The 15,235-nt window shown below is 45.6% G+C and overlaps 1 protein-coding gene across 3 annotated transcripts in view; it reads right to left on the reverse strand.

Annotated features, from left to right (window-relative positions):
- Nucleotides 1-15,235, reverse strand: part of MCTP2 (multiple C2 and transmembrane domain containing 2) — an 895,323-nt gene that overhangs the window by 388,643 nt on the left and 491,445 nt on the right. For all 3 annotated transcript variants that reach the window (XM_078683148.1, XM_078683146.1, XM_078683147.1), the window contains one exon: nucleotides 1,516-1,680. In XM_078683148.1, coding sequence (XP_078539274.1) covers nucleotides 1,516-1,680 — 165 coding nt within the window. The remainder of the gene's footprint in view (nucleotides 1-1,515; nucleotides 1,681-15,235) is intronic.

Genomic DNA, 15,235 nt, shown 5'->3' on the forward strand with positions numbered 1-15,235 from the left:
GTGCACAAGATAGATCTGGCACCACAATCACCATCTCCTCAGAATATGCATGGACCTGGGAAATTTACATCTGAAGAAAGCCTTGCAGGAAGAAGAATCCTGGCTTCTGTTTCCTGAAGAAGAAGACTAACACACGAGTCAAGGGTTCCTCAATCCTGCTGGCACTCAATGAACTGAACTGCTCTTCAGGGCTCAACTGGTAGGCCTCCTGTTTATCAGCTTCAGGAACATAAAAAAAAGATCGACTCCTGTCTCCATGAAGGCCCAGAGGACTAAAGAAGACTTAGTCCATGAATGAAAACTGGTGCCCAGAAGCCTGCCTCGAGGAGCTCGGGGCTGCAGGACCAGAAGAAGCTTTCCCAGCAGCAGAAGACTATGTCTGCAGGAAACACCTTTGACCGGGACAACCCTCTAGGCGTATCTGACCTCCACTCTGTTGTGGTCAGGCTGAAATTGCACCTAGATCTCGGTCCACCACAAACTGCTGGTTTTCCATAGAGGTTTGATATTTTTCTAGGTACTTTTTTCATGAAACCTTAAAATTTAATATCTATGTTTCCTTTTAACCTATTTTAACGATGTGGTTGTCTTTTTACCTACAATGTTTTTTCTCCACTGTTCCTAATTGGTTTGTATTGTATCATGTTGCTTCCATTTGTATTGTTGGTACAGCTCAAACGTAGCATGCACTTCTCTTACACTTGCCTGCTGCTTGTGCCATATCTACAAGGGGTTAAGCAGAGCTTCTCTTAGAACTATTTTGACCTAACCAGAGTGTGAGTTTATGGAGTTGCTAGAGGTACCACTCTCCCAAACTGATAATAACACAATTTCTGATGGTCTGTAATTAAACACACACTTTTTCTACTGGACAAATCTTTAATCCTAGGCCACTACTTCTCTCTTCTCCATGCTGCCTCTTGCCTTTTACATCATAGCTCCGCCATCCTCCCCCCACTCCTCCCTACTTACTCAGGTCTTTCCATACTTACCATTCCTACTAAATACAGGCTCAATCCTCCCCTATGTATTTCCCCGACCCCCACCGTATTTGCCTACACCTTCCCCTATCATTGCAGCACCCACCTCCCCTTACTGTGCTTCTCCGCTGCCCTATTCCATTGCCCTTCTTACTTCACTTCCCCTTCCCATTACTAAGCAACTTCTACCCTCATACTGGGACACACGTCCTCCCATTTCTGGGCTACTCCTCCCAGGTCCTTAGTAGTCACACCCATCCCCAGGTCTTTCCATCGCAATGGCTAAACTCCGGAGTTCTCTTCTCGCTCAATCTTCGTAGGGAATCAACACTTTTTAGGTTTAGACCGTCCCTCATAACAGCATCCTCTCACCTGACGTAACTAACAATGCTCTGTTTGTGTTGTGTGGGTTGTCTGTTGTGAGGTTGGAGGTAATTTGGTGGTCACGTATCTTAAAAATGTCATATAAAATAACAGAACACCCAGGGTTCCCATAAGACCAGTTTCCAGTGACAATCCCATAGCAGAAACATACCTTGCTTCTATACTTTTGGTCGCCCAGTCTGAACCGCACAAAGGTAGCGGGTATGTCTCCTTCCGGGATATTCTTCCCTTCTAGCAAAGTAATGCTGATATTTCCGTTCCATAACTGGTTCTTGCCCAGAGATTCCGACAGCTTAAGACTTTGCATCGAACTTGACTGACAAAAAAAAGATGCAAACAGAGGCACTGTATAAATAACTTACTCTTTGGTCAGAGCCGAAACGGTCGTTTACAGGTCAACTGGTAAACATTTAAATTTAGTGTCACCACAAATGCACAGATGCAACTGATATTACAAGATGTGAGGAGAAGGCAGAGCACTGTCATTAACGTGAAATGAGAAAACCAGAACGCCTTCTAGGTGGTGTCAGTCGGAGTGTGTGTCAAATGAAAACCAAGTGTACTGTTTCTCCCGGGATAAAGGCTGACAGATGAATTTCTCACCTGTCTTGTATTCCCCGTACACCACTTCCCTGGATCAAGCAAAAGCTTAGAGGCGTTTATATAGTAGAAAAAAAACACTTTTCCTATGCCTACACTTAGTTATTCAAGAGTGGTCGGGCCAGAATGGGGCCGCCCCTGAAGGGGCAGTTCATTTAATGCCGGGCTACAAGCGGGGGTGGAGGTGTGCACAGTTTCTGCCTTCATCTGTGTAGTGGGGACACTTCCTTGTTGCTGCTCCTGTAAGTCCACTCTCACTTTACCATCAGGTGGGTGTTCCTTCAATAAAATCCACCAGCGCCCCAATGAATGAATATTCTTACACAACCTGCAGCTGCTTGCGAGTTGCACAAATCCAAAAAGATTGTCAAAACGCTAATTATGCATTTATGGAACACGGAATACAATTTAAAAAGTATAAAAATTGCTGAAAATTGAGTCAACTCAATGATGAAAAGCACTGACAGAAGATTATATGTAATAGACAACAGAAAATACAAGGGCTGGGTTACTCAACACATCAAGCAGGTGTGCTCCAAAATCCTTCCTCCAAAGTTGTATAAAAGAAGCTGTGCGGTGAATACTGGCAATAAAGGAGTGCATGACGAAGAGAATGTAGTATTTATACGAAGTTTTCCTTTTTAATCTTCGTTGACCTGGATAAAACCGCATAAGATCCCCAACAGCAGCTGCTTTCTTAGATGTATTACAGTTGCAACCACTGGGAAAGAAAAGTGCCACGTCCAACATCACTGTCTATGGGCTTCTTTATAGAAAGAGCTGCAGGAACCCTGAGCTTTGCAATTAATAACTACTACCTGAGGTAACTGACAGAGAAGCAGAAAGACGAATTATTACCTCGTGAAAAATCCCAATCTATCATGTTACTGCCAGGAGTGAAATAAGTACTAGCAGTAAATGCATTACAGAGGCAACTTCTGTTTATAAAAAAAATATTTAACGAGAAAACAATATTATTACTTCCTAAATATGCATTATTTTGAAATTCTTTAAATATTAATATTGATTATGTGTGGTCACTAGACACTCATATAATTAGACACGTTTTATCTCCCACAGTCCATATCCTTTTGTGTGAAAGGGAAATTTACTTTTTTCTCTGGTGGTATTTTTATCACCTATCGCTAAACTGTATAGCTAGTTAGATTTGTTGAGCTGCTAAGTGCATAGATTTGCATTAGCTTACAGTATTTTCTAATTTCTGTTGGCAATTACTGTCAAACCTGACAACTTAGGGTGGTCTTCCCTAAACTTTTTGCCTGCCTCTGTCCATTTTTCGGAACTCATTTTTGCTGGTTTTAGGACTCTGCACACTCTACCACTGCTGACCAGTGCTAAAGTGTTTGGGCTCTCTCCCCTTAACAAAATACCATTGGCTTAACCCCAGTTGGCATATTTAAGTTACTTAAAAGTTCCTAGTAAAGTGCACTACATGTGCCCACTGTCTGTAAATTACATGCTACTAGTCAGCCTGCAGCACTGATGATTGTACCACTCACTTAAAAAGCCCTGTAACCATGGCTCAGGCCTGCCATTGCAGAGCATGGATGCGCAGTTTTAAACTGCCATTTTAACCTGGCATGAACACTCCTGGCAATCCTAAACCTTCTTTTTTTATACATATACATCACCACTGACGTAGGTAGGCTGTGTCTAATCCACACGGCAGTGTGCCATGCATTTGAAAGTCAGGACATGTACTTTTAAGTTTTACATGTCCTGGTAGTGAAAAACAAACAAGTTTTTCATTACTGTAAGGACTATCTCTCCTATAGGATAACATTGGGATTACCTTATTAGCCCTTTTAAGTGTAATTCCCAATTGTGAAGAGATAGACCTCTCTAGTGTGGTGTCACTGAACTCACAATTTAAAATCACAGCTAAAAGGTGAAGTTGGATTTTAAATTCTAGTTTAGCAAATTACACTTTTAGAAAGTTGGCATCTAATTACTTTAGCCATTTCGCGCCTTCTGCCTGTCTCTGAATACACATCTGGGGTGGGTGATAGCTGACTACTGGGCTTCCCGCTAGTCAGCCATACACTAAGGAAGGGTAGGTGTGACTGAGTAGCCATCTGCATGTTGTTGGGTCATCCTGAGCAGGGTGGGAGGAAGGTGCTGACCATTAGACCTGAAAGGGCTGTGTCCAGTCCGCATACAAAGGGTTGCACACCCCCTGTAGTGATACTGGAGCCAGTGAAGGAAAGGCAGGGACTCTGGGCACTTCAAAGCTTTCCTTTGAAGTCTGCCCCACTTCTAAGATACCACTGGGTATTAGTAATGGACCAATGACACCATGACTTCAATACACTTCTGGACCTGTGACTACCCTGCCAGGGAGGAGAACTACTGTGCTGCTGAAAGGACTGCCACTCTGCTGGACTGATGCCTTGCTGGACTCTGCCTTGCTGTTTCTTGCCTTGTAGAGCTGTCCTTCTGCCTGCTGTTCTCCTGCCTGGTTGAGAAAGACTGGACCTGCTTTACTTGAACCCAGAGGGACTGCAAGGGTTTGCTGGCTTGCCTCCTGTTCCAAGTCTCAGGGATATCAAAGACTTCCACTACCTGCATGTGCACCTTGACTCTGCAAGCTGTGAGTCTGACCTGCAAAGTGGTGCCACCCCAGTCCTGGACCCTTGGAAGGGAGGCCTAAGGTTCTTCTTGATCCATAACCCATGCGTTTTCATCGAAACCGGCACATTTTCACCTAAGCCCGAGTTGGAACCAGCACATCCTTGTTGTTGCGTGGAGTGGAGCAAGTGCATCACCCTCAGAAACAGTGCATCACCTTCAGAATCGATGCATCGCCTACTGTGTGAGCAGCAGTTGCCCATCGCATCCGGAACTAGCGTCTCACACTCTGAACCGTCGCGTTGCCGCAGTTGCATGGCGAAAATCAACATATACTGTCCACTGCGTGACTCAACAACCAAGCACCGCCTTGGCTGCACCTCACATCCTCGCTGACTATGCCACATCCTGGATCAAGGTACTTTGGTTCAGCAGGCCCAAGTGGGTCCCTGTTTTCGGCCCGCGCTACATCGCGGTTTGCCTGAACTTTTGACTTTGTCCAGTCTAGTGCAACCAAATACCCCATTTAAGCGATTATTGCTTCTTAGCGCTATTTTGACATTTATACGATGCTGGGACAGCAAGTGATGTTATTACATTGGCTAGTAATATAATGCAGAGAGGTACCAGAATTATGTCACTGAAAACCGAGGGCCTTCAGCAGTTCAGGGGCAAGGTACAGAACAGGTAGCGGCAGGGAACATTTTCCAAATTGCCTCTCCAATTAAGATCAACCCTGCTGTGAAATCAACAAGATAATATGGATTCCTTGCCCATTCACTTTCTAGCCTCTCTAGCAAACATGGCAATCCGGGACTAATGTGACAGTGGTATTAGTAAAACAAGGTATCTGGACAATAAAAATCTAGAAAATAGTTTTGAATGCCGAGGACTGCGCTTTAAAATCCAATCCATAACTTGGAGTATTACATGTGGACACGTCTACGGCAATCGCCCTCTGAAAAGTCCCTGATTATCCCCTTAACCTACGGCAATTTTGCCAGCAATATGCCACTGAATGAAACAGTAGTGTCAGGAAACATTCCAGAAGGGCTCAGAGAGATCAGGACTCACAACACCATAACAATGTCTTTGCCGCTTACACTGAAGCTCTGCAGAAATACATCTGTAACGTTACATTAACATGCAGCACTGACATTCCATGGGCACGACACAACTTTACCTACAGGCCTTCGCCATGAAAAAGAAAATTAGACTTTGATTCATAAATCCAGCTGCAACTTTTTCCCCTTTACTTTGACTTGGAGGCCAAGAAGTTAAACTTGATTGTTCCCATGGCTATACTTCAAAGCCCCGGCAGATATATGCCTCCCTAAGCACTGAAACTATTTCAAAATCCCTTTTAAAAACTAGGACTAATGTCCACAGAGGAGCAAAGGCCATCTCGCAGTCTGGCAACCGCGTCAGAAAAATGGCTGCGCTTCCATGAAATATGCCCAAAAATAATTTTGCGGCTTGGTATGTCCTAATTTCAAATTGAATGTTTATCTTGGAAAGGCTTCTATCTAACTTATCCATAAAACAGCTCCACTTAGCTCTACGAGCCCTGTGAAAATGGAATCCGAAGCTGGCTATTAAAGGGGCCTGGAGATTGCTTCCATATGGCGGAACAGCATGAGAGTGGAGGGCTAAGGCCTACAGCAGGCGCGGCTTGGCGGGAGCTCCAGATCTATCCATGGACACTCGTTGCATTACACCAGAACATCTGGATTATTGCTTGTAATGTCCCTGGGAAATATCCACTTCCCATCAAAGCCTTTATCGTGCTCGGCCGCGCTCGGAACATTTTCGGATTTAACACAGTCACGTTGGAAGTGTTACGCTTGCAGCTTCGGGTTTTAACTTTTGTGGCCTTTTCCAGCACAACTCTGAAAACAGGCACAAGAAGCAGTTCCTCGATGTTCATTTGAGGTGTCTTGTTCTGTGCATTTGACTTGTTCACTTTTGCAATTACAGGTTTTTTTCGAGTGGCGTGTAATGCGAGGCTAATTAATTAAACTTTGCAATCCAGAAAGTAGAATTGAATCATAATTGTCCTGGGGACTTCCTGTGTGTGTGTGGAAATCTCGGTATCTCTATTCACTTCGTTCTACAAATGTCAAATTATGAAAACGAATAGTCTGTTCTGTTACAAAATAATTACCAGCACAAAAAGAGAAAGCGCTTAAATGCAAGGGGGTGGCACAGCACTTGCTACAGGACGCACAAAGAAAGAGTCTGTGGAAGCAGCCAGTGTTGACCTGGCACCCTCGCATCGTTTATATATAATCAATATCTGAAGTTTGTTTGAATAAAAATGTAATTCACATACATTAAGGGCAACAGGTGACACACTTTTGTTAGGGACCCAAAAATACCGTCCTGTTTCTCCTTCCACAACACTTCCTGGTTTGGAACACAAGACTAATTGGTCCATGCGAATAGAACCATCTCATTGGTGCACTTTGCGTGACATGGCGGAGCGAGGAAGCTGATGGAGGCATTCATAACTGTGACCAGGGCACTCGAGCAGCTCTACTAGGCCTCTTTCACCCTCAATACAGAAGAAGTCGGTGGGAGGTCGCGAAAGGTGACTGCTGTTTTGGTGCCATGGTTGCAATTGAGCAAATGGACTGGGATACGAGTGAGCTGTCCAGGGATATCTTTAAAAAAAACTGAAATCCCCACACCGGTGGCCAAGATGTGGGATAATGGATCATGGACAACCCTGCCTACTTTTCAGCAAGACTTGGAAGGTCTAAAAACAGCAACCCACACACTTAGCAAATTACGGTAGCACTGGCACCATTAATGATCAGTGTCCCATGGGGCCAATGATGCTCATTCGTGCTGAGTGTCATTATTGCTGGGCACCAAGGATGGTCATTGCTGCCTCAGTGTATTAACATTCTTTAATGCCTGCGATCACTGACACTTTTTTACTGCCCAGGTCTATTAAACTGCACTACTTTCTGGCCACATTGTTGTTCATTACTGCCTGGAGCAACTGAGTGTCATAACTGCCTGATAACATTTATGCTCATTACTGCCTCAGGGGGAATTTAATCTCATCCACCCCTGTGGATAGAACATGTGGCCATTAATATGCTTATTAATGTATTCCTAGGAGCGAGACGTTGATTCTCATTAAGACCAGAATCCATTGCTCCTGGAGAATTTGCTGGAACCATAAAAAATAACAATATTCAATAGAAACATATTTTACGTTTGTTAAGTTTGTTGGAAGGTAAATAGCACCTAAAACACAAAACCTCAGATGGAAGGAAATACAATAAGACAGAGCTTCTTGACGACTACTCAGCGGGTCTGCAACTGCTTGGAAAATTAAATATTATTAACATATTAATAAACTGTATCTAAATAAAGTAGTTTAATTCAAGATTAAACATGTTAAAACGTAAAGTAGTTGGATTTGTAGCTTTAACTGGAGGCTGAGGATTGAGTTGGTGCCCTCAGATTGATTAATGACAGCAGCGCAAATGCACCAAAAATAATATGTATGTAACAGTATGGACAAAGAGTGACCTTAGTTGAATATAGAAAAGCCCCAACCTTCCCATTAAAATGAAGATGGTTTGGGTGTGTGTGGGGGGGGGGGGCGGGGTGTGTGTGGTGTGGGGGGGGGCGGTGTGTGGTGTGGTGTGGGGGGTGGTGTGTGGTGTGGTGTGGTGTGGTGTGTGTGTGTGTAATAAATGAAACATGTAATCATTTCTGTGTTTGTTGAATGCTTGTTTCTCTGTCTTTGAGTATTGTTTTGCGTCCAAGTCATCCAAATTGCTCAAGGCAGGGCCCCGACTTCCAGTATGCACTAATGACTCCTTGGGGGGCCCGGGTTGCAGCAAAGATTAGGTAGGGGTACACGGAAGGGAAAAGATTAAGAACCATTGCACTGCATTAGGTAATACTGTGTACCCCACGCTCACTGCCATGAGTGAGGCACTGTCTGCTTGCATTTCACATCCGATCCGTTTCTGTCATTTCATTAATCTTCTTTTGTAAAGACCATGTCTATTACTTAAATCGCAACCGGTATCTCCTGCCATTGTATCTGTAAATTAATGTGTGAATTTAAGAAAATGTCGTGCCTGAGATGGATTTGAGGCTAATTTATCTCCGTAACTATTGCATTTTTTTTGTATTGAGGTTTTGCGTTTTAGGCTCTATTTACATTCTCTAAACCGTCTCTGAATGTGCACTAAATGTTTTCCAAGTGAATATATATTTTTAAGTTACAGTATACCCTTTATATTTTCGAAATATTAACTATCTCATCGAGTACTAATTCCGTCCAACTAAAAGAAATCCGACTTCACTGTTACATAGGCAGGCACCAATATAATTTGTCTTTTTGTATCCGTTCTGCTATTGCACAAATAAATGTATAACATAGACCTAGTTTCTAAATTTAAGACCAATTCCATTAAGGAACGTCAAACAGCTCCTAAGAGATTTACAACCACGGACTCAGTGGGATTCACAGTTTCAGTGAGATAAAAAAAGTTACCCAATAATAGAAAAGGAAGACTCAGTCTGGCTCACATGACATTATCGACACCAACAAGTAAGTACGTGGGTGACCACGTTATGCGTCCTGGAGCAAAACAGAAGGTCTAAAGCGCTGCTGATGCTATCTTTATTTCCATTACTCGTAGACAACACTGTTTTGCAACATTCAAGTTCCATCACTTGGAATGGCAGCATTAAGTTCTGCCCTTGCATGTAGTCACGTTTTCCTGCAATTTTAGCTGTTTGTGGTAGGTTTAGAGTGTCTTAGTCCAGAGCGTAGTATTTTATTCCACACCAGTGCCTCCTCCTGGCTACTCTTACACAGAAGCTCTCATCTTTTCCCTGGTCGCCAATATTCCCCAAACTCACTGTTTTTCTTTCTAGCCTTAATGTTGTTTTCCCAAACTGGCAGTACTGCTCCACAGACCAGAGTTTCCTAACTAAAGATGGTTATTGATGTACTGCTGTTTTAGTGCAGTAGCTGAATCAATAAACTAGAACATACTGCTGTTTGTCAGGATTGCCAGAGCATTCTGGGAAATTGTTTACTGCCTGTCTTCAATGGTCCTATACGAAGAGAGCCTGAGCATCCTTTCAAGAACACAACCGAGAGCGGTGTTTACAGCGTGATGTTCTACTGCCCCCTAATGGACTTTTCAAATAACGCAGCCAAAACCTACCACTTGATCCATTCAATTACATTATTTTAGGATATAACTTCAGCATGTAAAATCACCACTGTATGTTATGTTACACAGGGTAGAGGCGTGAATGAACGTGTGGCCTAATAGTATGTGTTTTAAGTGTTAACATGCTCCCAAATGCGAACAAATATTCTAATCGAAGTCGCTAATAAGGGTACAGTTGAATAATTTAACACACAATTGGTAAGAGTAGTTTGCCGATTTCTTGTGGTAGGAATGTTCTACAGTGCATTTGTGTTATTAGTATTCATATTACTTATGGCCTCAACTTTTAGAAGGTAGTTTATATATCTCTCCTCTGTCAGAATGATAAAATAAAGAAAAACAAATAGACGCATACTTTCTACTCGCTACAACTGCTAGATTGCCTTATTTGTAAATAGGTTTCTGAAGTCTGCACCATCCATAATAGCTTCAATCATAAGGACGAACAGGAAGAAAATACTAAACATCCACTTTGGCAATCCTAACTGGCATGAGTAACCGGGTAGAGCAGCAGAGAAGAATCCATTATTGTAGGAAGGGCAGTGACATCTAGCACAATAATAACTGATATCTACCATGTGTATGAAACAATAAAAACATCTCAAAGGGACTCAAAGGGGAGGAGTTGACCTTCGTGAAAGAAAAGGGTTCACGAAACCTCATATCTTGAAACTAAAATCTCGCTTGAGTAAGAGACACATGCACATTCAAAACAGACTTCCCTCCAAAAGAACCGGCAGAAAGCTGTGGCACTTGGAAACCTGAGAAATGTGGATAAAGATTGAGCACAAACCACCGAAGTAGGGAGAGAGAGCGGAAAAAGTGGTCTAGTACCTTACCTCTCTAGAATAAGTTTGTGAAACACTCAGGGGTAGCTGTTCCTAAAGAAGAATCGGGCCAGATAGGCGTCAGAAAACAAAACGGGAAGAGGGTATATTAAGATGGATTTATGGATCGGGGGGGGGGGGAAATTCCCTTATTTGGAAAAGTTCACCTAACACACCTGTGAAGGTACCATACTTCATCATTGGAGTTTTTGATTCTCTTGGGGTCAGCACTGCATTATCTCTACATTCCTCGTCCTCGACCCAGTCATCACTCATGAGGTATTCCACTGACAGGAAACAAAACAGGAAACGCTTTTAGGCTCCACCCCCCCTCCTGTCAGGTGCTATATCATACCCAACCACCAGAAGCACATCCTGTTTTGTTTCCTGTCGGTGGATTACTTGATGGGAGACGCTGGGGTGAGTGCCGGACACTTACCTGCTTCTTTGTCCTCTGGATCCGACCCTGCTGGGCTCTGGAAGGCTCCCGTGGACCGTCGTGGGATTCCTTGGAGTGGGGCTGCTGGGCTTCCCTCTCTCCTCCTGGGCTCAGGTGACCTGTGCTGCTTGGCTACGCGGGTCTTCCTGTTTCATTGCTGCCCTGGATTCTGTTCAGATGTCGGTGCTCCTGCTGCACATTGGTATCCTTGGCGGTGGTGTCCTGTTTCCATTCCCGGCGTCGGCGTGCAGGTAGGAATATGGGGCGGTGAGCGCTTGGCCGGCTGTGGGGCGCGCTCCTCCCCGTGTACTTCCCCGCTCGCACCTGGGCCTCGCAGTGGTGTGGGGGCCCGGGTGTCGACTCCTGTGTGTGAGTGCTTGCGGCGGGGGGGTTGCTCGTTCCGCTGTTGCTTCTTCAAGGGCAGCTTTGGCGGCGCCTTCTTCGGGTGCTTTCCCTCTCTCATCTGTTCTGCACATGCGCGGTGTTCACTGTTTGCAGTGTTCCCGGGCATCGAGTTCAGTGGGCTGCTTTTCGATGATTGAGACGGGCGTCCGGGTGGGCTCTGGGCGCGCCGGTCTTTGGGGGTGTTTCCAGGCGGGGAGTTGTGTCTGCGACCCGCGCCGGCTGTTTGGCCGCAGTTCCACTTCGACCCCGCCCCTCCCCCATTACGCGGCCTCGTTTCGGCCTGGTTTGTGATTGGCTGGGGTCGGGGCTTGCCTCCTTAGCTGTTTTTGGTGAGGATTGGTTGTTTTTATACTTTGAGGGCCTCTGCAGTTTTTTTCTCCGTTGGGGGCTAATTGGTTGGGTGTGCCCTACTTATATGACCTCTGGGGGGGGAGGTGTTTCCTTGTAGTATTCCTGCCTTTTTGTTACTACTTTGTGCCTGGGTGTGTTAGTTATGGGCAAGCACCATCGTAAGAGGAAGCATTCCTCTCCTGTGCCTCCCTCTTCCCCTGATTCCAGTAGGGACTCCTCTCCTCCTCCTGTGAAGCATGCCAGGAAGAATGATGATCGGATTAAGCGCCTTATCCTGGAGACTCTTTCTGATCTGAAGGCGAACAAGAAGGGTGCTGTTGGTCTTTCTGGTACTGCTGCCCTTTATTCCGATTTTTCCTCCTCTGATGAGTCTGATGGGTCTTCTCTGGCTGCTGTTGAGCTTCAGGGCAAGTACATTTCCAGGGATCTCTTGCCTGACGTCCTTTCCCATGTGCGGGTTAACATGGGGTTTCCTGATGATTCTGCACCCAGCACCTCTCAGGATTCGCTCTCACCGTAGTTTAGGAAGCCTGTTGCCTCTTCTCTGCCGGTGCATCCTTTTGTATCTGATGTCCTGCTGAAGGAGTGGAAGGACCCGGAACATATCGCCATGCCCAGGTTTATGTCCAAGCTTTATCCATTGCAGGATATGGCGGACTCATTGCCTGATTCCATTCCTGTGGATTCCATTGTGGCCAGTCTTGTGGGTCGTCCTGCCATGGCAGATAACATTCTGAAGGACGGTGTGGACAAGAAGGTGGATTCGGCTCTGAAGAAGTCTTATGCCGCCTCTCACCTGGCTATTCGTTCTGGGATTTATGGGGCCTATGTTGCCCAGTCTTTGCTCCTTGGCAGTCTGGAGGTTGAACGGTTGTCTCTTGGGGTCCGTGGTCTGCCCGACCACATCATTTCTGTGATGCAGGCCTCTCGTAGGCCGTCTACTTTGTCTTCCTATTCGAAGCACTGGTCTTCTTTTTCGGGGTGGTGTTCCTCATCTGGTCTGTCTCCTACCTCTTGCCCTGTGTCTTCTGTTCTTCAGTTTTTTCTGGATGGCTTTCAGAAGCGCTTTGCTTTGTCCACCTTGCGGGGCCAATGGGCTGCTATCCGTGCCTTCCGGGACCCGGATTCCTTTCTTCCTTCAGATGGCTTGTTGGTTTCTTGCCTTTTTCGGAGTTTCTCTCTCTCTTCCCCTTCTGTTCGTTCTCTGGTGCCCCTTTAGGATCTCTCCTTGGTGTTGGGTGTTTTGCAGTCTTCCCCTTTTGAACCTTTGGAATCTGTGGACCTTAAGCTCCTGTCCTACAAAATGGCCTTTCTGGTGGCTATCACTTCTGCGAGGCGGCTGGGGGAGCTCACGGCCTTGCGTTGTTCTCCCCCGTTTTTGCATTTTCTGGATGACGCTGTGGTGTTCTCTTTGGATCCTGGGTTTGTCCCGAAAGTCCGGTCTTGTTTTCACTCCTCTCAGGAGCTGGTTCTTCCTTCTTTGTGTCCTTCTCCTTCTGAGCTCTTGCTTCATTCCTTGGATCTGAAGCGTGTCTTGTTCATTTATGTGGCTCGATCTGAGGGGTTTCGCTCTTCTGACTCCCTCTTCGTGACCTTTGGTTTGGCTGGTGAGGGTAAGGCTGCTTCCAGGATTACTTTGGGTCGCTGGATTAAGGCTGTGATCACTCTTGCTTATCTTGGTGCTGGTTTGCCTTGTCCGGCGGGTGTTCAGGCCCGTTCCACTCGGGGCGTGTCTGCCTCCTGGGCTTCTTTTCACGGTGTGTCTCTTGATGAAATCTGTCGGGCCTGGGCCTCCGAGTCTACGTTTGTGCGGCACTACCGGTTGAATTGTACCCTTTCTGACCGGCCCAATTTTGGTCATGGGGTGTTGCAGGCTGTGGGCCTCCCCTCCCGCTCTGATTCTGTGTGTTTTATTAAACTTTCAGTTGCTGCACTCCATTGTGTCTGGTCTGTGTTTTGCTGTGTTTGGGTTGCCAAAGGCCTGTTTGGGCATTGCTTTGGTATGCCTTATGAGTGATGACTGGGTCGAGGACGAGGGACGTAGAGGTAATGCTATGATTACTCCGGGTAATCCCCATTACTCTTAGTCCTACTCGTCCTCGACCCAGTCATACTTCCCACCCTCCCTTCCTGTCCAGGCCTTTGTTGCTTGGTGTGTCAGGATGTGCTTCTGGTGGTTGGGTATGATATAGCACCTGGCAGGAGGTGGGGTGGAGCCTAAAAGCGTTTCCTGTTTTGTTTCCTGTCTGTGGAATACCTCATGAGTGATGACTGGGTCGAGGATGAGTAGGACTAGGAGTAATTTGGATTACCCGGAGTAATCATAGCAATACCCCACAGGACCCGCGAGAGATCTCTTTGGACGGAGATCTTTTACAAGTAAAAACACTGTAGTCGTGAGGCCAAGTGTGTGGTGCTAGTTGTGATAGTTGTGAAATAGCATAGTGGTGCCCAATAAAAGAAGGATTTTATTTGTGGATCCAGTGGATGGAGTAAAAACAGAAGCCAAACTCCTAGTTTCCACAAATGAGGAAATTCAGTTTGGTCATAAGTGTTAGTGCAGTGCATGGGGTCTACATGTTTCACATCTTATTGGTCCAGAAGGTATCCTCGGCGTTTCCTCAGGACCAGGTATAGTGTGAGAAAGAAGATTTAAAAAATAGGGGGAGAATCCCTGAGTCTTAGTCGGTGAAAGACTAAGTAGTTAGGTGCGAGATTTTTTTTTTATAGCAACTATCACCTATGAAAAATCCAACCTGAAAGAGACAGAGAAGAAAAATAGTGTAAGCATGTATCAGCCACAGGGAGGATCTAGTGGGTAGATAATGGTGGTACGTTAAGAATGTAGATGTGCTATATGTGTGGGGTGTACATACCACTGCTGTGTGTCAGTCATACAGTTTTTTGAAGTGAGTTGAGAAGTAGAATCTCGCTTACCCATTCGAAGTGCAGGGGTGTGCCTCTGAGGTAATAGTAGGCATCCAATCCATCTGTTGAAAGAGGCAACATGAAAGGGCTCGAAATTACAAGTGGCGACGGAGACAGCAAAATAAAGGGGTTGGACCGTCAAGGAGAAATCCTGGCCGCTTGTTAAGGCTTACTCGCATAGTCACCTACCCAAGTCTGCTAACCCGGAAGGAGCCGGTACCTGAGAACATCAGTGTTGAAATAATGGCAGCTTTGTCAGTCAGTATTCCTGCTCTGCGTCAGAAGTGTGCAGGAAAGCCAGGCATAACGTGTAAGTCAGGGCATGTTAACTCGGGGAACCAGGATCCAGTGGGTCCCGTATATAATGGGGCACAGGAGATAGGTCTGCCCAAAGAAATCTCAAACAATGGGGGGCAGAGCTTGCCTGGGCTTAAGATGGCCGCAAGGTGGGGGAGCCCCGCTGAGCCAGCCCAAAATCCGTCAGGAATCCTGCATGTGAGGCAATAAAGAATACCC

The sequence above is a fragment of the Lissotriton helveticus genome, chromosome 3_1, assembly GCF_964261635.1.
Source record: "Lissotriton helveticus chromosome 3_1, aLisHel1.1, whole genome shotgun sequence".
NCBI classification, from domain to species: domain Eukaryota; kingdom Metazoa; phylum Chordata; class Amphibia; order Caudata; family Salamandridae; genus Lissotriton; species Lissotriton helveticus.